At 41.0% G+C, this 26840-nt stretch overlaps 1 protein-coding gene across 4 annotated transcripts in view; it reads right to left on the bottom strand.

Annotated features, from left to right (window-relative positions):
- Nucleotides 1–26840, bottom strand: part of VCL (vinculin) — a 233391-nt gene that overhangs the window by 88282 nt on the left and 118269 nt on the right. For 2 of the 4 annotated variants that reach the window (XM_030203202.1, XM_030203205.1), the window contains exons 4-7: nt 24687–24795; nt 16797–16919; nt 13263–13423; nt 10241–10243 (exon numbers count right to left, since the gene is read on the bottom strand). In XM_030203202.1, coding sequence (XP_030059062.1) covers nt 10241–10243; nt 13263–13423; nt 16797–16919; nt 24687–24795 — 396 coding nt within the window. The remainder of the gene's footprint in view (nt 1–10240; nt 10244–13262; nt 13424–16796; nt 16920–24686; nt 24796–26840) is intronic. The other 2 variants (XM_030203204.1, XM_030203206.1) reach the window with 1 other exon arrangement.

Here is a 26840-nt window from a genome sequence, read left to right as displayed (position 1 = left end):
AGGCTTGAAATCAGATTAAAAAACAACAACCCTTGAAGACAAAAACAGAAAATAAGTTCTGCATCTGAACAGATCCCATACAATTGCTTGTGCTATTACTATGCTGTCATTTCCATAAGAATCATTTGTCCTGATGGGTTTTCTCCCTTCCTTCCTAAATGGCTGTCAGTAATTTGGATATCCTGCTGGCCCAGCACTGGCAGTGAAGAGCTCATGTGTCACTGGGACCTTATTCCCTCTCTCCAGGCCAAATTCGTCTCTTCTGATAATCTGCCTGCAGAATTACCGATTTATCCATGCATAATTACACAAATATGCTGAAACGAAAAGGAAGCACAGTCCTAGAACTGGCAGAATTATGGTTTTCAAATCATGCTCTCAAAATCAAACTTTTTCTAACTGAACCCTGAAAATGATATTCAATACAAAGTTTTTTTCTTTTTGTTTCTTTGAAGAAATGTATAATTTTGTTGGCCCAACCTCTGATTCTAGAGATAAGCTACTGCCATATCTGGACCCAAGATTTCTGTGAGAACAAGGCCCAGGATGGGAGTCCTAACCAGCAGACCAGCCAGAACAGAAAACCAGATTGTGCCACATAGTTCTCTTGGCCATGCCTCTTGAGTATTCAGGATTAGAAAAGGCTCAGTCAAAAGGCAACAGCTAAGGGGACGGGGAAGCAACCCGTTTGCCACTGAACCTCCTGCATTCAGAGTCCTCACTTCCAAACTTTCCCTTACTTGATGCTGTAAAGTTCCAGTTTCAGGTCTCCTATTGACTGGTTAGTGCTGAATTCCTGCTCCAAGTTTTCTGTTTGCTGCCTGCCTATACCTGTTCACTGCAAGCTTCAGATCCAGAATTTACTGTTCCCCATTACCCTCGAACGCCAGAAGGCCCCACTGCCTGCTAGCCACAGGCTTGTGCAGAGGCCCAATTGCCTGATCCAGCTCTAGCATCCAAACCCTTAGGGAGGTTATTCCCATTCTCTTAAGTACCTCAGAGGACAGCGACATGACATCTATGCACATAAAGTCACTTTTCAAAGCTGATCTTATTGTATGCAGTATGTGGGTATTTAAATATCTTTTAATGTACTTGTTTGACAAAAATAAAAATAACCTTTAACATCTAGCTTTCATAATTCATTTCCTAAAATCCAGTGTTCAGTAAACCCAACTTGGGAAGCCGTAGCAACCAGGATAGAATGATCTACACACAGAGACCTCAGATTTTGACATACAGTGTTGCACGACTGGCATCACACAAAATGAGCACACACAGCACCAGAAAAACTCAGCACCATGCTTTAGTAGAAGCCAGAGAAGAAAGGCTTACCTTCTAAAATGTGAGAAAAGAACAAGAAGGGAATAGAACAAAAACAAAGATGCACAAAGTAGTCATAATGAGGAAATAAAAAAAAAATGGCAGCAAAGTATCTTAAAGCAAAGTAACAGGCTGGGGTGGAATTATTTTGTAGACGGAAACCACTTTTAAATCAGACATTTGTGTGACAGTAAAACCTACACACCTACAACAGTTTGTATCCCATAAATGGCAATAGCACACACTCCATTCTCTCAAAAAAGCTTCAGTATCTTCACTTACAAAAACTGTAGAAAGTTACTTGGAATCATCATATCATCACCTGAAAGCAAGGATCTTGAGCAATTTTTGCATGAAATGAGAGTTTTCATTACATTACTGTCAGATCTTTGTGTATGACAAACTGTTTTGATTTCAGAAAGGCCATATCTCAAGAAAAAAATATTGGTGATTTATAACAAATCACAATAAACGTTTCACTTCTCATTTTCTCTTTTGCATCTCCCATACGTGCAACATTTTTTGCTTTCAGGCAATGATTTACAGTGAAGTTCTGTTCTGTGGCAAAATATGGTCAGTTCAATATTCAAAAACCTATACATGTTTAGCAGAGGCTGCTGAATATATAAACCCTCTATCTGGATAGTGGTGCTAAAAATGCTTATAGACCACTCCAGCACTATCCAGATAGAGGGTTTATACATTCAGATAGTGCTGAGGTGGAATGACTGTGGAGCACAGGCATTCAAACTCTATGGATAGCTCAATATTCACTCACTATCCATACAGTCATGCTGATTAATTTATGACAGCAAAGTGGCTGACATAACAAACTACGGAGCTATACAGATGATAGTGTGATGGTCACCCTGTCCACGTATATTCAGTGCTGCTACCTCTCCAGATAATGGTGATGAATAAATGTAACATGCTGTTCAAACATAAAATATTGACCAGTCTATAAATAGGGCTTCTGTTCTCAAGTGCTTGATCAGCAGTACTTCTAAGCTCACAGAGAATCACACGCACATTAAAAGATATTCAACCAACTTGAAGTACTGATTTGAGGGTGGGGAGGGGATGACAAGGTTTTGGTCTGCTATTAATTGCAGATCAGACTGCTGTTTAGAAACAGCATGTGCAATCTGGACTATTGTAGCACCTGTTCTTTGGGTGGTGGGTAGAGGGTGGTGGGAGGGATGAAACTTGAAAAATCACTACGATGTACTGTTATATTTCTTCTTTTGGTGTCTTTCTTGGTATTGTGTGGTTTTAATAAAGATATTTTTTAAACGCTTTTACAAACCTCTCTCATCATGTTTCGAAGCTTTGGAATGTTAACTGGTGCCCATCACCCACCCAGCTATTTAACATTTTTCACATCTTGGGCCCTACACCACGAGGTCTGAAGGCTTTTCTTAAAAGATCTGATGGCAAAAAAAAAAATGATTCCTCAATTGTGGCTCAACTCCAATGGACCTACAATATCTCACTGGCGTTCTTCTCTGATACATCTTCGCTGTTTAGAACGGTCAGGAACTTCTGAATTAGCCTCCAAGAAAGGAGACCTATTTTGTTCAACCTGGGCTCCTTTTTGGGACTCACTCACTCCAACGGCACGCAGCAAGATTTTGAACTCTTAGCTGGGCAGAGAATCACAGAGGATAAGGGTAGAATAGGGGAGGGGTGGGAAGTTTGGATGTAAAGGGGGAGGGGGTAAGGTTTTTTTTCTCCGGGGTGGGGGGAATACAAAACTTTTATGTCTATAAATAATGTTTGATTTTGTAAGTTTGGATAATATCTATTTGAGATGTACTGTCTACTATATTTACTATGTATCCTGCTGTTTTGCTCAATAGACAAGATTCATAAAAAAAAAAAGCTTTTACAAATGCCTTTAACATGTATGAGTTTCTCTGCAAGCTACTTTAAATGCTGTTGAAATACAACACAAGTTACACTCCCCCGGATTCTATACATGATGCGCAAAGTTGCCCACCCAACTTTGGGGGCACTTCCAACATATATGCACACAAACTCTGAACCATCAATAATTAGGTGCTAACAACCAATTACTGATGTTAATTGGCACTCATTAAAATTTGCGCTCACATCTGGATGCACACTATTCTATAAGGCACAGTGTCTAACCCCCATGGTGTGTATTTCAAAAGGGGGCGTGGCCACGGGCATTCCAAAATATAGCATGCAGAATTACATAATACTGCCTAACTGTGCCTAAAGTGGGCGCCAGCATTTAGTTTTAGAATGCCTAAGTCTGGCACCCAGAAGTTGCCAGTCAACTAAGCTGGAGATGCTATTGTGAATCTGTTCCCCACGCGGACGCTGAAGCAGCTAGAGCTTGTAAGGAGCACAGCGAAATGCTGGCCATTGTTGGTCGGGGGTAACAAAGCTGTGGCAACCATGGACATTAACAGATTGTCTAATATAAGCTAAGTACTTTGCCATTCATCTTGAGCTTCATTCATGTAGATGAAGAGTTGGTTGATACATAGCAGCAACTTATATTAGGAGCAATAGGATCAATGAGGATGTTTCCGAATGACCATTTCTCTTTTGCTGTTCATTTGTGACTCTGGGGTGGTTTTTTGCCCATGATGAGAAGTGGATCCTCCTAAGACCAAGTGATTGGTCAACGGGATCAACAGGTTGCTTGTGGTAGCGTTTTTCACCCAGACACTTTGAGGCTTTTCCCCCCCCCCCATCAGTCACGAGTGACACAGAATTTGCTAACAATGCATCATTCCCTTTTTACAGTGCAGTGGGAGTTGTGATTTACAGTATAAGTGACCCAGAAGTTAGGCACAGGATGCGCACTAAACAGTATTCTATATAAGGTGCACATCCTTTAAAGAATAGCACTGAATTTTTTTGGCGCAGTTTACTGAATTCCCTCCATTGTGTACAATTACCATAAACTGCAGTCTGCCTTTGTATCCTCTGGGTCTTAGAGCTGGTCACGGTGTCTCTACAACAGCCTGGCAAGTTCCAATAATCTATCAGTACTGTATACTTCCATACAAGTTGGCTGTTTTATTTCTGAATTAACCTCCTATCAACAGCAAGTAATGCAGAATATACACAAGTATGAGACCATGAAAGAAAACAAAATTGAGAACCTCTTCCATCAGAGAAGGAGGAGTGGCCTAGTGGCTAGAGCACTAATCTTGCAATCCAGAGGTGGCCGGTTCAAATCCCACTGCTGCTCCTTGTGATCTTGGGCAAGTCACTTAACCCTCCATTGCCTCAGGCACAAACTTAGATTGTGAGCCTTCCTGGGACAGAGAAATATCCAGGGTACTTGAATGTAACTCACCTTGAGCTGCTACTGAAAAAGGTGTGAGTAAAATGGAAATTAAAAAAAAAAGGCAGTGGTTCCCAAACCTGGAGGCACCCCAGTCAATCAGGTTTTCAGGATACCCACAATGAATATTCATGAGAGAGATTTGCAAGCAGTGGAGGCAATGCATGCAAATCTCTCTCATGAATATTCATTGTGGGTATCCTGAAAACCTGACTGGCTGGGGTGCCTCCAGGACCAAGTTTGGGAACCACTGATTTGTTTCTTTTTCTCTAATACAAATATTAGTGTCAATCAGATTACAAAGAATACAAGATGTGAACGGTTGATAGATCAGCTCACATTGCTTGTAATCAGTAATATTCCTCCCCACTTACTCAGGTGGAGAAAGACAAGTAAAATATGATGGGGGTGGGGGGGGGGGCAGAACTCCCTCAATTACTTGCACATCCCTGTGTCTGTAAGAGAGAGGAAGAGGCAGGGACCTAAAAGTGGGGGGGGGGGGGGGGGGGGAAATGAACCCTGGCCAGCCTAGTGGAATCTTTCCTCTGCCTGGATACACTTTTCCATCCCAGAATGAGAAGTGGCCTAGTGGTTAGGGTGGTGGACTTTGGTCCTGGGGAACTGAGGAACTGAGTTCCATTCCCACTTCAGGCACAGGCAGCTCCTTGTGACTCTGGGCAAGTCACTTAACCCTCCATTGCCCCATGTAAGCTGCATTGAGCCTGCCATGAGTGGGAAAGCGCAGGGTACAAATGTAACAAAAAATAAAAAAAAGTGAAGAACATAGGGGTCAGTACAGTGTTCTCCCCACAAAAGGAAAACACCAGGTTATCCAAAAGGTATCTTCCTTATCTGAGGCCTGAAAATGGGTCAATCTCACAATCTGGCAGGGCACATGCCTCTTTCCTGAAGGAAAGGGGGGAGAAATTCCATAAATCTACAGTCTTATGCCCTAGACAAATGAATAAGAACATAAGATAAGCCATGCCAAGTCAGATTAAGGTCCATCAAGCCCAGCATCCCATCTCCAGCCGTGGCCGTCTGGGTCACAAGTATCAGCAGACCCCAAAAAGGTGATCTCTTTTCTCATGGCTTGTTTCTAGAGATAGATTTGAGAAAACATTTGTTTATCTGGCTCAATTATAGACTTTTCCTCCAGTAACTTGCCCAAATCTCTCCCACTACGTTAGTCACTTTAACCATATATACTGGCAACAGTTTCTACAGCTTAATAATGTGCTGCATGAAAAGATGCTTTCTACAATTTGTTTTCACTTTGCTAGTCATTAGGTTCATGGAGTGTCATCTCGTTTTAATGCTGTTTAAACTTTCGAAGAACCATTCCACCCATTCATGATTTTATAAACTGGTATCACATCCCCCCACCCCTCAGTTTTCCTTTCTTTCAGCTGAAGAGACTTAGCCTACTTAGGGTCCCTTTTACTAAGCTGCATAGGCGCCTATGCGCACCCAATGCGCGTGAATTCGAAGTTACTGCCCAGCTACCGTGTGGCCCATGTAGTAATTTCATTTTTGACATACGTTTGCTCCATGCGCCGGAAAATAATTTTTATTTTCTGGCAAACAGCAGAAACCAGGCGGTAATCATCATTCTACGTGCGTAGACGATTACTGCACGGTTAACACGTGAGACCTTACCGCTAAGTCAATGGGTGGCGGTAACGTCTCAGACCCAAAATGGACACGTGGCAATTTTTATTTTGCCACACATCCATTTTCGGCAAAAATTTTAAAAAGGCCTTTTTTACAGGCATGCTGAAAAATGGATCTGCGCGCGCCCAAAACACAAGCCTACACTAGCAATCCCATTTTTCAGCGCACCTTACTAAAAGGGCCCCTTAGTCTCTCTTCATAAAGTTGAGGTTCTATCCCTTTTATCATTTGTCACCCTTCTCCGAACATTTCCTAATTCTGTTATATCCTTTTTGAGATGTGTGTGCGGTTCTGGTTGTAGCAAGGTGTTATCACACCAGAACCTATACGAGACATAATAATAATCTCTGTTTTGTTCTCCATCCCTTTTCAGATATTCTATTTGCTTTTTTTGGCAGCCATGGCACATTGTGCTGAAATTCTCAATGTACTGTCCTCACTAACTAAGATCTTTTTCTTGGGTGGCAATTCCTAGCTCAAAAACCAGCATTTGTACCGCTAGCTGGAATTATTTTTCCCTAGGTACACTGCTTTGTCCCTTGACAAGATTAAATGTCTGCCATTCTGATTCCCAGTTTCCTGGTCTCACAAGATCCTTCTGTGTGATGATAATCAAATTGTTCTAGTAATTATCTAGAGTAGACCAAGAAATGATGCATTCATGATCTGTGGCCTGCAGAAGCTGGATTAAGTCCATCTCCAAATGTAAAACCAAGTTTTGCAAAGTGGCTTTTGCTTTTCACTAAATGTGACTTGATTTTTCTAGTAAGATTTAGTGCTTCTCAAAAGATGCTGAAGTTATAGCACTACAAAAGAAAAGCCCTCTAAAAAAAATAACATAGCAAGTAAAACTCAGGCAGTGTGGAAGTAAATGCTCCCTTCACTGCCCTGCCAATGTACATCAACTTTGCCCTGGTAGGGAAGAGAAGTCAATTTAGTCTTCTTGTCTGTACAATCTCTCTCTGTAAGCATACAATCTGTATAAATTGTATGCTTACTTATAAAACTTACAATTAAAGCCAGGGTTCAGATCCCACTGATATACCTGAGCAAGTCACTTACCTCCAAATTCTCTAAATGGCGCTCAGTTATAGTGCCAGTTTAGCACTAAGTACCAATAATTTGGCCTTAACAAGTGCTAATTGGCAAAAATTTGTAGTTAAGCATGTAACTGACTTACATTTTATAAATGAAACACCTAATTTTTATGGGCTGAGCAGGTCAGGGGTGTGCCAAACAGCTGGGCACGATGTTACAGAATACTGATCATTAACATGCATAGCTGCCAGTACTTAGGCCAGCTCAAAGGCAGGTGCAAATGCTAGTGCTTAAATGATCGTGCCTACAATTAGGCGCAAAAATGAGTACTTACGCTAGTATTCTATTAAGGCAGTTCTGCGCGGAATTGCCATTATAGAACTGCTGCTTAGTGCCAAGACATTTGGTGCCTAACTGTAGCCAACCTTTCTTGAATTTACCCCTTAACTCTTCATTGCCTCAAGTATAAACTTAAGATTGCAAACCTTCTAGGGACAGGAAAATACCTATTGCATCAGAATGCAATTAACCTTGAACTACTTCTACAAACTAAAATAAAAAATAAAATACTGATTTTAATGATATAGACATCAGGCTTTGGTGAGCTGAATTCAGAGTAGCAGTTTACTTTACACAGGCCACCAGATGCTGTGGAGGTCTTGCAGTCCATCTGCATATTCCTCCCAGCGTTCTTCGGGGTGATTCCCAAGTCCACCCTGATCCACTCAGAGCCTCTGCTCCAAGTGCCCAGCACTCCCTCTGGCCGCCTACCAGGTGCTGTGGAAGTCTTGCAGCCCATTTGCACATTCCACTCAGCATTCTTCGGGGTGACTCCCAGGTCCACCCCGATCCACTCAGGGTCTCCACTCCAGGTGCTATGCGCCAAAATATTTTATTAACAGGTTTTTATTTTATTTTCTCCTATTCTCAATGGCTCCAGTACAATTTCTTTTCTTGATACTATCCCTTCTTTCTCCATCTGAAACCAATGCCCACCTTCTGTTTTGTTTTCCCCCTTCTCAGCTTTCAAGCTTCAACATTTTCTTCCTTTCATTCAATAGAGAATCCACAAAACGTGGAGAACTCAAAGAAGACCCACGGATACTTTGTAAAACAAACAGAAAAGTGGGCACAAAACCAGGAGTCCCAGAGACTGGATCACAGTAAAGCTAAAACCAAATTTTATTAATTAGTATATTTGACTTTCATTCAACCATCTCCATTCTGTCTGACTGCATCTCATCTTCATCACTGTTGTCATGCCTCTCCTACCCTTCTGCTTACTCTCTTGCTCTCTTTTGGGAATATCAATCCCAATCCTGGCCCTCCAAATCAGCTCTCACCCTACTTGTGCAGGACACACCACAATGGCTCCAATCTTATTTCTGTTCCTCTCCTTTCCCCATCTTCTCTGACTTTTTCATGTGTCCTGTGGAATGACCGCTCTGTCTCCAACAAGCTTTCCTACATCCATGACCTCTTTACCTCTCATACTCTCCATTTGCTTGCAGTAACCGAGACTTGGCTTTGCCCTGAAGACTCTGCTTCAGTTGCTGCCCTGTGTCATGGAGGTTACCTCTTCTCCCATACAACTCGCCCGGTTGGACACAGAGGTGGTGTCTGGCTACTCTCTCACCCTCTTGTACATTTCAACCTCTTCTTCCACCTCAGTCTCACTGTTTTTCTTCACTCAGTCTATTCACTCCTCTACCTCTCCAAGTAGCAGTCATTTATCGACCCCCTGATAAGTCCCTTTCTTCCTTTCTCACTGACTGACTGACTCCTGGCTTTCTTTCTCGAACCTTCATCTCTTTCCCTCATTCTTGGGGATTTTAATACTCATGCTGATGATCTCTCCAATTCTTATGCCTCTCAGTTTCTCACTTTAACATCCTCTTTCAATCTTCAGCTGTGCTCCACTACCCCTGCTCACCAGAATGGCCACTGTCTTGATCCAGACTTCTTCTCCAACTACTCTCTCCAAATCTGCACCTCAGTTTTCCCCTATCATCTGATAACTTTCACACTTAAACACCACCCCCAGTCCTGTCCAATCTCCACCAATACATTTAGGAATCTTTAGGCTATTAACTATTGCACTCTCTCCACCCTCTTATCAACCCTATGCTATCCAAGTCTGTCAATGAAGCTGTCTCTTCCCATAATACTATTCTTTCCTCTGCTATGGATACTGTCATTCCTCCCATTCCCCATTCTGTAAGACGTACCAAAACATTTGCTACCTACATTCCTGTTCCCGATCTGCTGAACATCTTTGGCTAAAATCATGTGCCCATGCGTACTGCATACATTTCAAATTCTTGCTGACCTCCTTCCAGTCTGCTCTTTCACTTGCCAAACTCCTGGCTCAAAACCTCAACATCTCTTTCCCACACTGAACTCTCTCCTCAAAGTGCCTTCACCTCCAAGGTTCACAAGATTAACACCTCCTCCTCTCTTTCCCCCAGTCCATCTCGTCAACTTTCCTTCAATCCCTGACACTTTTTCTTCCTTTTCTGAAATAACTGAGGAGGAAGCTGCACATTTTCTTTCCTCCTCCAAGCTGACTACCTGTTCCTCTGATCCTATTTCCCACCCATTTAATCAGCACTGTCTCTCCTACTGCCATCCCTTCTGTCATATCCTCAATCATTCACACTTTCCACTGCCACTGTTCCTGATGCTTTCAAACAAGCCGTCGTTAAGCCACTCCTCCAAAAACTTTCATTGGGCCCTACCTGCCCTTCCAACCCTTCCAACTATCACCCCATCTCCCTCCTCCCTTTCTTATCCAAGCTACTTGAACGTGCTGTTCACCACTGTTGTCTTGACTTTCTTTCATCTCAAGCTATTCTCGATCCACTTCAATTTGGCTTTCACCTTCTACATTCAACTGAAACAGCCCTTGCTTACGTCTCCAATGACCTGTTCCTGGCCAGATCCAAAGGTCTCTATTCTATCCTCATCCTTCTCGATCCCATCTGCTGCTTTTGACACTGTTGATCAACACCTACTCCTTGATATGCTGTCCTCACTTGGATTTCAGGGTTCTGTTCTTTCCTGGTTTTCCTCTTATCTTTCCCATCACACTTTTAATATATGCTCTGGTGGATCCTACTCCACTTCTATCCCACTATTAGTTGGGGCACCTCAGGGCTCTGTCTTGGAAACTCTTCTTTTCTCCATCTATACTTATTCCCTTGGTGCTCTGAACTCCTCCCATTGTTTTCAGTATCACCTTTATGCTGATGATTCCCAGATCTACTTCTCCACTCCAGAAATTTCAGCAAGAATCCAGGCCGCAGTTGTGGCCTGCCTGTCTGACATTGCTGCATGGATGTCTCACCACCATCTGAAGCTAAGCATGGCCAAAACTGAGCTTATTATCTTCCCCCTTGCCGCTACCCACATTCTCTCTTTCTGTGGATAATGCTCTCATCTTATCTCATCAGCTCATAACCTTGGAGTCATCCTTGACTCCTCTCTTTGTCTGCACATATCCAACAGACTGCTAAAACCAGTCATTTCTTAATCTATAATATCACCAAAATTCGTCCCTTCCTTACTGAGCACACTACCAAAACCCTTATCACCTCACACTTAGACTACAGTAACTTGCTTCTCACAGGTCTCCCACTAAGCCATCTCTCTCTCCTTCAATCCATTCAAAAATCTGCTGCATGACTTATTTATGCTCACTTCATTAGCTCCCTATCTTTTTTTGCATACAATTCAAACTCCTGTTATCGACTTACAAGTGCATTCACTCTGCAGCTCCTCACTACCTCTCCACTCTTACATCTCCCGACACTCCTCCCCGGGAACTCCACTCATTGGGTAAATATCTCATCTGTACCCTTGTCCTCCACTGTCAACTCCAGACTCCACTCCTATCATGCTGCACCGTACACTTGGAATAGACTTCCTGACTCAGTAGGTCAAGCTCCATCTCTGGCTGTATTCAAATCTAGGCTAAAAGCCTCTAGGCTAAAAGCCCACCTTTTTGAGGCTGTATTTAACTCCTAATCCCTATTCACTTGTTCAGTACCCATGTCTGTAATTCCCTTATCCCTTATTAGTCTTGTTTGTCTGTCTTGATTAAATTGTAAGCTCTGTCAAGCAGGGACCGTCTCTTACATATGTAGTATACAGCGTTGCATACTTCTAGTAGCACTACAGAAAATAAGTAGTAGAAGTAGTAGTTACCTATTCAAATCTAGCTCTGCTCAGTTCCCCTTCTGAATACCTCAATTTTCACAGGAAGGGAGAAGGGCTAGGCCTTTTAAGAAAACAATCTAACAGTGCTTATTTATTTATTTTTATTTATTTATTTATTTATTTGTTGTATTTATATCCCACATTTTCCCACCTCTTTGCAGGCTCAATGTGGCTTACAATACATCATGGATAATGGAAATATGAGGAGAGTAGACATTTGGTAATACAGAAGGAATTGGTTTGTATGGTGACGTAGTACATAGTAGTGGGACTTTAAAAAAAAAAAGCAAAAAAACAGAAGGTAATAGTTTACATTCAGGGTAAATGTGGGAAATTCAGTTGACTTGGTCTTTGTGATATGTCTTGTCAAAGAGATGGGTCTTTAGCAGTTTCCGGAAGTTGGTCAATTCATAGACCACTTTCAGGTTACGTGGCAGTAGGAAAAGGTTGATGCATGCATTAGTTTGTACTTTAGACCTTTACAACTGGAGAAATGGAGATTGAGGAATGTGCGAGAAGATTTTTTAGCATTCCTGGATGGTAGGTCTATCAGGTCTGACATATAGGCTGGAGCATCGCCATGGATGATTTTATGTACTAGGGTGCATATTTTGAACGTGATGCGTTCTTTGAGTGGGAGCCAGTGTAGCTTCTCTCGTAGGGGTGTTGCACTCTCGTATTTTGGTTTTCCAAATATGAGTCTGGCTGCCGTGTTTTGGGCTGTTTGGAGTTTTTTGAGTATTTGCTCTTTGCAGCTGGCATAGAGTGAGTTGCAATAATCTAGATGGCTGAGTACTAATGATTGTACCAGATTACGGAAGACTGTCCTCGGGAAGAATGGTCGTACTCTTTTTAATTTCCACATTGATTGGAACATCTTTTTGGTTGTGTTTTTCGCATGCGTTAGGTGCCGGCCTATGGTAACTCCAAGAATTTTCAAGGTTTCTGAAATGGGTAGGTTTAATTTTGGTGTGTTGATGGTGGTGAATTTGCTTGTATTGTGTTAAGAGGTAAGTACTAGGCATTGGGTTTTTTCTGCGTTGAGTTTTAACTGAAAGGCATCTGCCCAGGAGTGCATGATTTGGAGGCTTTACAATATTTACAATAAATATTACAAATAAAGCCAGTATATAAAGATTAATTTTATTTAAAGCAAACCTCCTCTTATAAAAGGATAAGCAAGATGTCTTGTTGTTAAATGTCTTACTGAATGCTAGAGAGATCCATTTTTAGAACCATTTAAAAAAATCAAGGCTAGAAGTAGGATTAATTTGTGTGGTTTACCTATTTCCTTTGTGTAGGCTGAAATGTAAACCAGGTAAAAGACATAATAAATCAACTACATAAGAAGTACAGAAAGAACTACTAAGGGCCTTGTTTACTAAGGTGCACTAGTGTTTTTAGTGCATGCTAATCATGTAAATGCCCATAGGAATATTATGGCTATCTTTATACGGTTAGCACACGCTAGAAAGGCTAAAGTGCCTGTAGCGTGACTTAGTAAACAGGGCCCTAAATCTAAAAGATGGAGGTGTCCTTAGAATGAAGGACAGAAACCACCCAAAAAATTCTTGGCTACAATGAGCTATTCAATAGCTCTTTATATATATTTCAGTTCATGTTAGGCAGCTTTTCAACCCACAGAAGAGAACTCGTATACCTAGCACAAAAGCAGTTAAGTTACCTTGCTGGCCCATGCATCCTCATCCCAAGATGTGAGCTGGAGGACACGAATTATTTCATTGATCTCTGTGTTCATCTTCCCCACTGTAAAGTTACGGTTCTTCAAGGCTTCCTCCACTCCTTGACTTTTAGAACTCTTAGTAGTTACAAAGATCTTCATAGCTGTAAACAAGACAATATGAGCATAATTTTATAACTGCCTAGGGTGGTGAAAAATAGACGCCAACTTTTCACTCACATGGATTTGGCAGAATTTTCTAAATAAGTACACACTTTCATTTTTGAAAATGACTCCAGGAAAGGTACTCACATACAATTATATTATAGACTGGTCTAGAATTTGGCAGCTAAGATTTAATGCTTAAAAAATGCAGGGCCATGCATGTGGGCTGCAAAAATGCAAGGGAGTAGAACAGTATGTGAGATGAAATTATATTTTATATATAGATAGATATATTTTTTTTAATTTTTATTAAGAACCAACTGGGCACAAGGTCACAAGATTCATGATCTTAAGTTGGCCCAGAAGGTACAAAAAGTGACAGCTTGGGTGCATAGGGAGAGGTCACCAAGAAAAAGGAGGCGACAACCCCTCTGCTTAAGCCTGTGGTGAGATCTCATTTAGAGTAGCATGTATAATTCTGGAGACCACACCTTCAGAAATATATAAACAAGATAGAGTCTGGAGGAAAGGGCAGCTATTAAAATGGTCTATGGTTTTCATCATAAAGCATATGGGGAGAGACTTGCAGATCTCAATCTGTATACTCTGGAAGAAAGGCTGGAGAGAGATGATAGATACATTTAAAAAAACTCTGTGGCATAAATGCACAGGAAGCAAATCTCTTTCAATTGAAATGAAGCTCTGGAATGAGGGGGCATAGGATAAAGATAAAAGGGTATAAATTCAGGAGTAAAAATACTTCTTCACAGAAAGGATAGTGGATGCATAGGACGGCCTGCTCAAGCAGATGGTGGAGACGATGACTTGAATCTGAATTCAAGAAAGCTTGGGGCAAGCACAGAGGATCACTAAGGGAAAGAAGGGATAGTAGATTATATGGACGGGCAGACTGACAGACCACGTGGTCCTTATCTGCCATCATTTTCTATGTTTCCATGTTTAATTCACCTAACAAAATTGTGTAGATACATTTCAGAAGGAAGAATATATTCATACATTTGGAAATGAAGTATATACACAACAGCAAACCCTTTCCTAACCCCACCCCTAGGAAAGCAAAGTTGTTTACCTATAAAGAAGTGTTCTGAGGACAGTAACATAACAGTCCTCGAGTGGAAGCCCAGGGCCAGAGGTTTGTTTATAAAATTTAATGATTTCAATAATGTTCTATAGAAATAAAACAAAATAAAACTTGGAAAAGAAAATAAGATGATACCTTTTTTATTGGACATAACTTAATACATTTCTTGATTAGCTTTCGAAGGTTGCCTTTCTTTGTCAGATTTTTCCGATCTGATGAAGAACGGCAACCTTCGAAAGCTAATCAAGAAATGTATTAAGTTATGCCCAATAAAAAAGGTATCATCTTATTTTCTTTTCCAAGTTTTATTTTATTTCTATTGATTACCTTTAAAAGTGGACTGACACGGCTACCGCACCTCTCTACTCAATAATGTTCTAATAAACATGACTAACGTTCCTGCATCAGCATCATTACATAGGACCACTTCTTTTGAATGCAAAGCTACTACCAGAAGTGGCCAACTCAGAGGTGGATGAGTTTTCTGATATGGGTCTACCTTTAACATGATGGTGATAAGTGCCAGATTCCGGCACAGAAGGTATTCAAGCAGTTTTTGTATGGGACAGAAGGAAGGGTCTAGGACAGTGGTTCCCAGACGGGTCCTGGAGGAACTCCAGCCAGTCAGGTTTTCAGAATGACCACAATGAATAATCATGAGAGAGATTTGCATGCCGTGGAGGCAGAGAACACATCTCTCTCACGAATATTCATTGTGGATATCCTGAAAACCTGACTGGCTGAGGTACCTCTAGGACCATGTTTGGGAACCACTGGTCTAGGGCCTTTTCCCTCACACCAAAAGGCAAAATTCTTTATTTCAAGTTAAGAGACCTTTTGGTGGAGTCTTTCCTAGAAACCAAATTACAAGACATCAGGCAACTGATGGGAGGGTGATAGCCTCTGTGGCCTTCACCATTTCAGACCCACCCTCCTCTTCATGTACAAGGTATTTAAGTGGGATGCCAAGGAAAAAATTTCTATCCCTTTGAAGAGATGTTATCCTCCATCCCTTTGCTCTTTCAACAAAAAACAAATAAAAATATAGCAACTAGTCCAATACAGAGGTCCCCTATAGCACAAGCTTTGATGCCATGTGTCCAGGAATTGTCAAGATTTCCAGGATGGAATTAACCTCCCTTTCAATTGGTGTCAATGCAGCTATCTTTGCAACACAGCCATCTTTGCTTGATGGCAGTTCAGTATCTCCTAGGTCTGCTTATCCAGTTCTTCCTTGAACACTGCCAGTGTTGGGTTGGACTTAGTATTTGAAGAGTCTTTTAAATTGCTCTTGCTCTTGTCATATTTTGGCAAGATGCACAGTTAGGGATATCATGGTTAGGCCCAATATTAAGTGTCATTATCAGACATTGCCTTGCTGTACTGGGTGCAGCTCATTGGGTTTCTTCTGTTTTTTGGGACATCTGAGTGGAATCGGTGAACAGGGAAAAGTTTTTACCCCTTCAAAGAGTACTAAGGTCAAGGGGTATGGCAGGAAGCTAAATGATAGGACTTTGAAAACAAAGCAAAAGGAAGTATTTTTCCCATTTCATGAACAAAAGAAGCTGTCAAATTTGTTATCAGAAGATGTCTATACCCGTTTTAAGCCAGTGATGTTAACTGCTTTTGCCACAAGTTCCTGGAGGAAAGGGCCATAAACTGTCAGGTAGACTTGAGAAAGCTTCTGATTTGAGAAAGCTAGACTTGAGAAAGCTTCTGCTTATCCTTAAGTATACGCAACAAGGAATGTTCTAGTCTTCGGGATCCTGCTGGTTACTTGTGACCTGGATTACTGGAAACAATGATAGGCTTGGACATTTGGTCTGACCCCTTAATACCAAATATGTTCTGATGCTCCTGCAGTTCAAATTACATCCTTAAATCTTGGGCTTGGGTGGGGTTTTAGGAAGGGTTGATATGGTATAATGAGCAGATTAGCAGTAGGTCATAACACAAGCCTTCTGCACGCATGCTGTCTTTGGATGGTCTTAGTTCTAAGGGAAAAAAGGGGGGAATTGGAGGAGAAGGAGAGGAAGGTTCAGGGTGAGGATATAGTTTTAAAAGGTGGGGAGGATTTAGGGTTCCCATCTGATATATACAAAAATTGGAATTAGTTGTTCTACACTGTTCAGTAGTTACCTTTTATGACTGTTTTAGTTTTTTTATGTACTTGTTTGCTTTCATACAGACAAAGGGATTTCACAAATTAACCAATTAGATCCTCAAAATTTTTTCTTTACTTTGATTTAACCTGATAAAGCAACACCTACCTGAGATAAGAACCGGTAGCAGTTCCTTCACAGTGTTCATGGAGTTTACCAGCATGACTCTGTGCTCCTGGTGGGTCAATTCCTGCTGTCGCTCGTCAATCATTTTGGCCATCTTAGTCATTCCTGGTTCATTAAAACAAAAAAAAAAAATAATTTAAAAATCTGTTATAAAACTAATAATAATACAACACAGCAGATGATGGTATCAGAAAATAGAAATGGTCCACGTCCACCTGGTCTGCACTGAAAGATTACTTTCACATCTTCTCAGAAATACACTGTAGTTGTTTCACTGCTGTTTTGGACTAAGCCACCATTTCATGCTGGTTATCCCACTGCTTCGTTTCCATCCTCTTGCCACTAGGGATCCTCTATGCTCATTCTAGGTCTCTTTCAATTCTGTTACCATTTTTTGTCCTCGCCTCCTCCTCTAGGAGGATTTTCCACGTATCTTCCACCTTTTTTCACAAATTGGAATTTGCTCCCAGGGGTACTGGGGGAGACAAAACTGACAGAATTCACAAATCTAAATGATAAACACAGAGGGTCTGTTAATGGCAATAGGAAGGAAAAGAATCACTACAGCAACCTACATGGAGAAGCAGTTATGAGCCTGCGGAATTGTCCTTGCTTATGGACAGAAAATTTGGTTTCAGCAAATAAGTATCAACAGGACATGAAATTTCATGTTCAATAGCACTAGCTCAGTTTTTTTTTTTTTGCATGTTTACACTGAGGGACAGATGCACTAAACTTAACAAGCCATTAACGAGCAAGTAGTAAACCCTGGCATGCACTAAAGGCTTCTCCGAGCCATTTTCCGACGACGGTAATAGCTAACGAAAACGGAATGCAGATGAGCAAATTGTGTAAAAACCCTATTGTAATGAGATGCACTAATGTTTTCCGATTGCCTTAACGCTGGAAAATCTAACGAAAGGTCTGTACCTCACGTTGGGACTGCGCGGGATTGAAAACTTCTATAAATATTACAAAAAAAAAAAAATCGGGGAAAAAAAGTGCTCGTCAGGGACATCCTTTATGGACGTCCTTCACTCTAAACAACGCCCAAGTGCAAGTGCTCAGCAGGGACGTCCTTATGGACGTCCTTCACTCACAAAAAAGAAAAAAAATAGCGCTGTGCTTCAAAAAAGAGACATCCTTTTTGACCGTTATTCACCCCCCCCCCCCCCAATAATAAAAACATCCTTTTTGGACGTGCTTCACTCAGCTGAGAGACCTGGAAGTCTCTGAGCCAATCACAACGCATTTAGCTCAACTAAACGCGTTGTGATTGGCTCAGAGACTTCCAGGTCTCTCAGCTGAGTGAAGCAGGTCCAAAACGGACGTTTTTATAATTGGCTGGCGGGTATCGAAGAAGTGGACGTCTTCAACTGCTCTCCTGCATTTTTCTTGCCTGGGGTGGGCTCTCAGGGGTGGAGGCTGAGCCGGGATCATGGATGGGAGGAACCCGAGCAGGCCGTGGAGGGGGTGAGCGGCGGCATAGCGAAGGAGTTTAACCTTTATTATGAGCGCATGTAAATGAATGATGCACTTATCTGATGGAATTATTGGAGGTTTGTTGCAAGTGTGTGTGGGTGCATTTACCAGCGGTCTCAAAAGATGACTTTTATTATGCTTTCCGTCTCATTCTGAGACCTTTCCTGCCACAGGGGCAAACTTCAGAATCGTTATAAACTTTGCTCTCCTCCGAAACTCCGACTGTATAACGACGGAATACGCTAAGGAATCGGTAAGCAACGGGCATTACCAATTGTTTTAGTGCATCTTGGCCTAACTTGCTTCCCAGATCAATGGATTTCTTGTGAGGGTGGATGGTAAGGTGAGAATGAATTCATTTGCCAATACACAGAATACAGCAGTGGCTCCCAAACCTGTCCTGGGGGAACCCCAGCCAGTCAGGTTTTCAGGATATCTGCAATGAATATTCATGACTCTATGCAAATCTAACTCGTGAATATTCATTGTGGGTATCCTGAAAATCAAATTGGCTGGGGTTCCCCCAGGACAGGTTTGGGAACCACTAGAGTACAGGCTCAGATGTGTCTTTCATGCAGTTAAGTATCTCCAACTAGGGTAAGATGAAAAAAACAAAAGAAAGCCTCCCCCATGATGGGAGGCACCCACCAATCTGTAAGTTAACTCTGGCCCTAAAGCTCTGATTCTCAACCCAGTCCTTGGGACACACCCAGCCAGTCAGGTCTTCATGACACCCACATGAATATGCATGAGTAAATTTTCATGCACTGCCTTCATTGTATGCAAATATCTCTTATACATATTCATTGTGGCTATCCTGAAAACCTAACTGGCTGGGTATGTCCTGAGGGTTGTGGTGAGACCTGTTCTAAAGTAATAACTTCCTGTTCCTTGCTTCCTTAGAATTTTTCACTTTTGTTCGTAACACCATCTCCTTTTGCTCTGTAGCTTTTCTTCCCTACCTTAAACTGTCATGATTTTCCTTTACTTCCTCTAACAGTACTTCAACCCAGTCCTCAGGGCATACCAAGCCAGTCAGGTTTTCAGGATATCCATAATGTAGACACATGAGATAGATCTGTATACTAAAAGGGTAGTTCATACAAAACCCATCTCATGCATATGCATTGTGGATATCCTGAAAACCTGCTTGGCTCAGTGTGCTCTGATGACTGGGTTGAGAAGCGTTGCTCTGTACAGCATTAGTTTTAATGACCCTCCTTCCCAGACCCATCCCTTTTGCTTTCCCTTTCTGACCCTTCACACCAGTGAGAGATATTCAAAACCAAGGGCTCCCAAGAAAATAGCAAAAAAGGGCCCACAGGGCAGGGTGAGCCACCTGAGAAGGTATAGAACAGTTTTAAGAAAGCCTCATCTTTTTCTGCCCCCCCCCCCCCACTACATTGGCATTTGGGTGGAACTTATGCCACTGCTTCATTCTTTTGCTCTTGTTAAATTTTTCCCTTAATTCATTCCCTGCTTCCCTTTCTTCACCTCACTTTTTAACCATGCTGCTGTGGTTTGGTCTTCCATCCTCCTTTATTAATATGTGGAATATATTTGGCCTGGGCTTCCAGGATGGTGTTTTTGAACAGCATCCACCCATGGGTAAATTTTTGACCCTCGCAGCTGCTCCTCTAAGTTTTTTTTTTTCACTGTTCTTCTCATTTTATCATAGTCTCTTTTTAAAGTTAAATGCTAATGTATTGGATTTCCTGTGTATACTTACTTCAAAACTAATACCAAATTTGATCATATTATGATCTCTGTTATTAAGCCCCACCACCATTAACTCCCGCACCAAATCATGCGCTCCACTAAGGACTAGGTCTAGAATTTTTCCTTCTCTCGTCGGCTCCTGTACCAGCTGCTCCATAAAGTACAGTTAGAGCAAGTAGCTCTCTGTTTAAACACACACACAAAAAAAGGAGACTAGATAGGGCAGATGGACTTTTTTTTTTAATCTGCTCTCTCATTATTTGTTCATTCACTATATTCTCCTGTGCTCTCTTCTCCTGCTGAACTTTGTCTTTCACTCTCATCCTTCCCACTTTGTCATTTTGTATTTTCCTTTCCCTTTGTTTTAATTTTCTCCACTCCCTCATTCAACCCCAAACCACTGCTTCTGTGTCCCCTTCCCTTCTGCACTATTTATAGATGCCACCTTGTTAGCATTTGAACACTAAACTGTGGGAGGGAGGGAACTCAGCCCTTTTTTTCTGGCACCAAGGCTCCAGAAACCTCCCTCTGGTGATGGATGTCAGTGCTCCAAATTCAGTAGGCTATGAAAGAAGACGGAAGCAGCTGTACTGAGCAGCAGTTTCCCATCTCCTGCTGAAAAGCCAGTGCAGTACCAGGACCGCTGCCAACTCTGAATTTCTGTTCAACACAGACCAACTGGACATCAAAGCTTGCACCTGCAAATCAATATTTACAGACTACAAAATGAAGTTACTTTGCTTCTTACCAAGTCAAAACGGGCAAAACAATAAATACTGATGAAACGTGCAAGCTGGCTTGTCAAGGAATACCTTAGCTGAAAGATTTTGAACTGATTTAGTTTCTCCGAGTATCTTTAGACTTATATCAGGGTAACCTATGTAAACTTTGTAAGTCTATGTGCTTTGAAAATGAGCCTCACTTTCCTTCCCCAAGTCCTAAGATATACACACCAGTCTAAGCATTCTTATATTTTGGATAGTTAACACATAGCAAAATTAGTTTCCAAGTCTGACATCAACTCTCAAAGGCTCTGTGTTAGGATTTTTCTGTTCATGCTACACAACCCTAACCTTTAATTCCTCATTCCCCCTCCCTCCAAAAAAAAAAAAATCTTTCTGGCCCCAAACAAAAAGAAATACTGGCCCCGCCCAAAATAAAATACACCTTTCTGGCCCTCTCAAAAAACATTAAAACCCAATTTTGCTTAGGTAGTTAGGTTCAAATACAAGAGACAAGATTAGCAGGAGTAGCTTGCCTATCAGGATTGAATTCCAATTCCTTAAAGTGCCAATTGAGACAGAACGCAGAAATTTGAATTGATACTTTCAGGTTGGAATGAGCATAATTCTGGCACTATTTCAGAAAAGGATCTAACTTTCCTAAAATACATGTAAAGTGCATGTCTATGTGCTGGTATGTGCGGTGGGAGCACTCATTTTACAATTATAAATGTGGAAACATCAACGGAGGAAATAAAATGACATGTATAGCACGGTATACTGGCACTTACACATATGTCTATCATTTTCAAAACTTACACAACTGCTCCTAATTAGTAATTAGCTACACAAACCACATCTTTTGTTTTGATTTGGCTGCCAACTGGATCCAGATTTGAAGGACAGGGTCGATCCAGTCCTGGGTTTTACCCCAGTGCATGCTGGGAATTGTAGTCTTGCTTTTCTTAGTGAATGTATTGCAGAAATCAGAACTACAAATCCCTGAATGCAACAGGGTGAACCCGGGACCAGATCAATGTTGTCCTGCGAGTCTGAATCCAATTGGCAGCTTTAGATTTGGTGTGTGGGAGGGGAGCAGATAAACAACAGCAGATTAAGGAAGAACATTTCCCTTAATCCCTCTTAAACAGCCAGCCAAAACTAGTACTTTTCAAAAACCTATACGTGCCAGGGAGCAGCTGTAAATCCCGATGATGATATCCCAAGATGTATATATGCATTCCCTTTATACGGGTGTACATTTTGGTTTTGTCCAAGCCCCAACCAAACCACACCCCCTGGCAACTGTATGTAGTGTAGATTTACATGTGTACATACTGGGTTTCTAAAATTGTGTTTTACAAGCAATTTGCAAACAGAGCTTCTATAAAATAAAGACCCATATACTGAAAGGAATTTTACTAAATCCCAAAGAACATTCTATTTTCAAACTTGCATAAATAGGGAAAGGGAAATGGGACTTGATATACCGCCTTTCTGTGGTATTTTGCAACTACAATCAAAGCGGTTTACATATATACAGTCATAATTCATGGTAGGGAAGTAGACATATGGAGAACCTCCGTTAAACATACTAATAGGCAAAATGTTAACCAACCTTGGGAAAATTAATAAGTTTCATTGTCCAGTTTGTAACAGTTCTCCAGATTTTCAAAATTTAAAGCATTATCCATTACTAGTGCTTTTCAAAGTGACCTGGACAAGTCACTTTCCAGCATTTCAACTTTTTGGGAGACTCCCCCAACCTATACCAACCATTTATTTCCAAATTAAGCAGCGCTTTCTGTACATTCACCATGTGGTTAATTAGTGCAGTTTTCAGCCTCTCCATAACCTTCCGCAGGGACCTCAGAATTATGGGTTGTTATGGCAGCTGGGTCTGCTCCACCAGGGTACCTGAAACCTGCATGGTGGTGAGAATTACAGCCACTTTATGACCTCTGCTGAAACCATCAACAATTCAGGAATTGCTAAAACCTTCTGAGCTACCCTAAGAGATGTTCAAAGCCCCAGAGTCACCACTTCAAGAATAATGCAAGCTTGACTGGTTACTGCACACGGCAGGCTACACCTGTGCTAAGGGCCTAGGTCTATCTTTATTTCCTGGCTCCAGACGGCAGCCTCCATATAACCCCCAGCACAACAAAATTTACTGACCTCTTAATCCTCAGAGGGGTAACATTTAATTTTCTCCATCTACAGCATAATTAGGCTATAAAATTCAAATCTAAACAAGGTACCACTTTTAAAACATGCACATGGCATAACATACCATGACCTTCCTAGTACAGCATAACTGAATTGTCCAAAGGATAGAATTACAAGCATTCACTGTATCAGAAAACTAAGGATTAAGCAGAACTACTTTTATTAATTTAAGACACAATAACACATGTCCACAAAAAGTAGCCTGCTTGGATATCAATGGAATAAAGATTAAGTGCTTGGATTTAAGTTTCTAGCAAAAAGGACAATAAAACTGTTTTCCCCAAAATACTGTAAGGCAATTTGCTTCCACAATCCAGTAGAAAATACATCACTTGACAAAGAAATTTTGTTTTCTGCATCTTCCATAAGGGCAAAAAAAATCCACTGGAAAAAAAATTATACAATTAAATTCTTGTCCAAAGTTCAATAACAAAGCGCTGTATTTTGATAACATGGATTACAGAGGAGCCTGCAGAGGGGGTTTTATAGAGAAACCAAATGCATGAGCTAATGTGTATGGAATGTATGATCCCAAATAATGTAGAGGAGAGGAGAGAAGAACAATGTGTGGAGGTATGGGAACCCTTTTTGAATTCATAATAAAACTAATACAATTTCATGGAAAAAAAGAGAAACACACACACACAAAAAGCTTTAGTAAGCTAAACCCACAGAACAAAGAAAGAATAAAATGAATGGTGAAATAAAAAACGAGTAGTTATGCTTAGGGTCCTGTTTACTAAGGCGCGTTAGTGTTTTTAACATGCCTACAGTTAACACGCGCGCTATCCATGTAGGCACCTATAGGGATATTGTAGGCATGTACACGGTTAACGCGCCTTAAAAACGTCAATGTGCCTATAACATGGCATAGTAAACAGGGCCCTTAATATGTTACATTTATAAAAGGGGGAGGGAACAAAATACCTTCTAGAATCTCCTCATAAAAGGGGGGGGGGGGTTATTGTGTAAAATTTATATAGTTGCTTAGGGTGCTTCATTTGTTAAATGCTGTCAGTGATGAGGGGGCAATGGCTTACAGTAATTGGTTTTTTATAACTTCAATAAAGAAAAACTTTAAAATAAAACCCTTGTGCAAAAATAAAAATGAAATTACAAAAAGCACAATCCACTGTAGAACATTTATCCAATTCTTACATTTAGCCAGGTCAGGCAAAAACCCCACAGCAAATTTTACTAAAAAGTTTATGATTGCATTATTTTTTTCTTTAACTCTTTTCCCCTTCCCAAAGTTGCCGAAACAGGGTACTCTAACCCAGTAGAGCAACTCTTTATGGTTCTATGTTCTTCAGGAGTTCTGCCTTGCAATGGCTAAAAGAAACAAGTGTATCTTTATTCTGAAGGCACAGTTGAATTATTTCATTATGCAAACTGACTTGCAGATTTTTTGTACTCTGCACCCTGCTTTCACCTTAAACTTCATTCTGGTCCACCAGATGTTGTTATCAGGAACTTGGGGTGTTTTTTTTAATATGGAGAGAGGTTTATGATTTTGAACCACAATTTTTCAAGCTAAATATTTATGGTACACAATCAGAACTATATATCCTTATTTCATATATTAATAAATATTTAGTAGTATTTAAAAGAAAGTAAAAAAAAAAATATATATATATATATATATATATATATATATATATATATATATATATATATATATATATATATATATATATATATTGCATAAGGAATCTCTAACCTGGCCCTAGATTCTTAGTGTATGTCACCAAATCCTCCATGGTCTCAACCACTTCTGCAACAGTGAGATACTCCAGGATTCCTTTGCAGACACGGATAATTTTACGAACCTAAAAAAAAAATCCAAAAGGAAGACTTTCAGCAACATGTAGATGATAGAAAATGTTATTATGGCACAACAAAGCTGTAAGTTGGAACTTTGAAGCACCTGGTATGGGTGCTCAATTTCAGAGTGTAGGATGCATTATACAATACTAATTGATACAATCACACTTGTAGACAGAAACCTAATATTTCTGCATATATACTGTTATAGTAACTAGAAATGAAATAATGTACAAACCTAGGCCATTTTAATGCATCAAACAGGAATACCTAACAACATGATTCGCCCAATTTAAAGAAAACAAATGCTCAAAATTCAAGACAAGGGTTGCTAGCTTCGAACTCCCAGGTCTTTCTACTGTTGGAAGAACTTTCCATTTTATGCCATCTGCAGTATCAGATATGCCAGAATTCCCACATCCCAGCATTGGGAGACTCCCAAAATGACCACTCAACTGCTGCTCACACCAGGGGTGTAGCCAGACAACAGATTTTGGGTGGGCCTAGGCAAGAAGTGGGTGGGCACCAAGTGTTCTCCACCCTCCCCCACCACCAAAAAAAATATCTCAGCTGGTGGGCTAACACTTCTTTCCACCTTGGCAGTCTGTAGCAAGCATGCACTAAAAACTGAGAGTGTGCAGGTGCCGGTATCATGGAGAGTAGCGTTTTTGTTACCATCAGGGGGAAGTCTTCAGTAGGTGGAACTTGGGATCCCCACCAGCTACCACTAAACATGTGCTACTGTTGGGTGGGCCTGAGCCCTAAGTGGGTGGCCCAGGCCCACCTGTGGCTACGCCACTGGCTCACACAAAATAGATGCTTCTAGTAACAGTAGAAGGATCAGTTCAGGTTTCAACTAGTTCAAAACCACTTTGGATCTCCAACACACAATACAAGCAGGCGCTGCATTCATGAGGCTGGCCAATAAACTGCTTTGAGACCCCTTTAAATTGGTCCCAGTCTAGAAAATAATTCTTTGACGTTTATAAATCAGATTATATTTTGAAAGAAGAAGTCTCCAAGGTGCTCTAAAGTACTGAGCCGTGCAGCCTATTATTAAGGGGCTGATGTAAAAAGCTGTGCATTACAACTGTGCACTGAGCTTCCGTGTATAGTTTTAATACACACACTGACATTTTTTTATTCCTGATGCAGGAAACTACAAATGGTATGTAAATTAAGAACATAAGAGTTGCCTTACTGACTCAGACCAAAGGCCCAAGTAGCCCAATATCCTGTTTCCAACAGTGGCCAATCTAGGTCACAAGTACCTACAAGAGTCAAGAAAGGTATAAAGATTCTAAGCTACCGATCCCAGGGATAAGCAGTTGCTTTCCCCAGGTCAACCTTAATGATGGTTTATAGACTTTGCCACCAGCAAAGGGAGAAGCAAAGAATGCAAAAGCAGAGAAACAAAGTACTGAAGACAATAGAATCCTAGTATGGAAAAATATGTTTATTGGACAGCAGAAGATCCAATGTTGCCTGCATTAGGGGTATACTTTCTCAAGCAGATGTGCATGTCAGCTTTGCATATAGAGAAACCAATGTCGTAGACTGATGACGAACCAGGCCTCGGTCTTGAAAATGAAATCACTGCACGAGCAGTCTATGTGACTGCTGATTGAGTTGCTTGCTGATTCGCTTTCAAGACTCAGGTCTGGTTGGTCATCAGTCAACGGCCATATGGTCTCCAAACTCAAGAGTCATAACCACCATAGCCCATAAGTGCCAATATATCACACTTTTTTTTTGGGGGGGGGGGGGGGGGCGCCAAACAGAATATAAAATTGCCCTCTCCCTGGACACAATAAAAGAGCTTGCTCAATATTGGGGAAACTCACCACCCGGCTGGCTCCTATGCCATACCCTTGCTCATATGAGAATAATTTTATGTAATGTAATACACTATTTATATTCAACTAACTCCCTTATATGGATCAAATTACATTAAATACTTTAACAGAAATGTCTTTAAACATTTCCAAAAAGAGAAATAAGAGCTCAGAGTTCTCAACTCCTTGGGTAAAGAGCACCAAACTTGAATACT

The sequence above is a fragment of the Microcaecilia unicolor genome, chromosome 5 (assembly GCF_901765095.1).
Source record: "Microcaecilia unicolor chromosome 5, aMicUni1.1, whole genome shotgun sequence".
Classification (NCBI taxonomy): Eukaryota; Metazoa; Chordata; class Amphibia; order Gymnophiona; family Siphonopidae; genus Microcaecilia; species Microcaecilia unicolor.
Note: the sequence above shows the minus strand (reverse complement) of the source record. Positions and strands in the feature narration are given on the sequence as shown.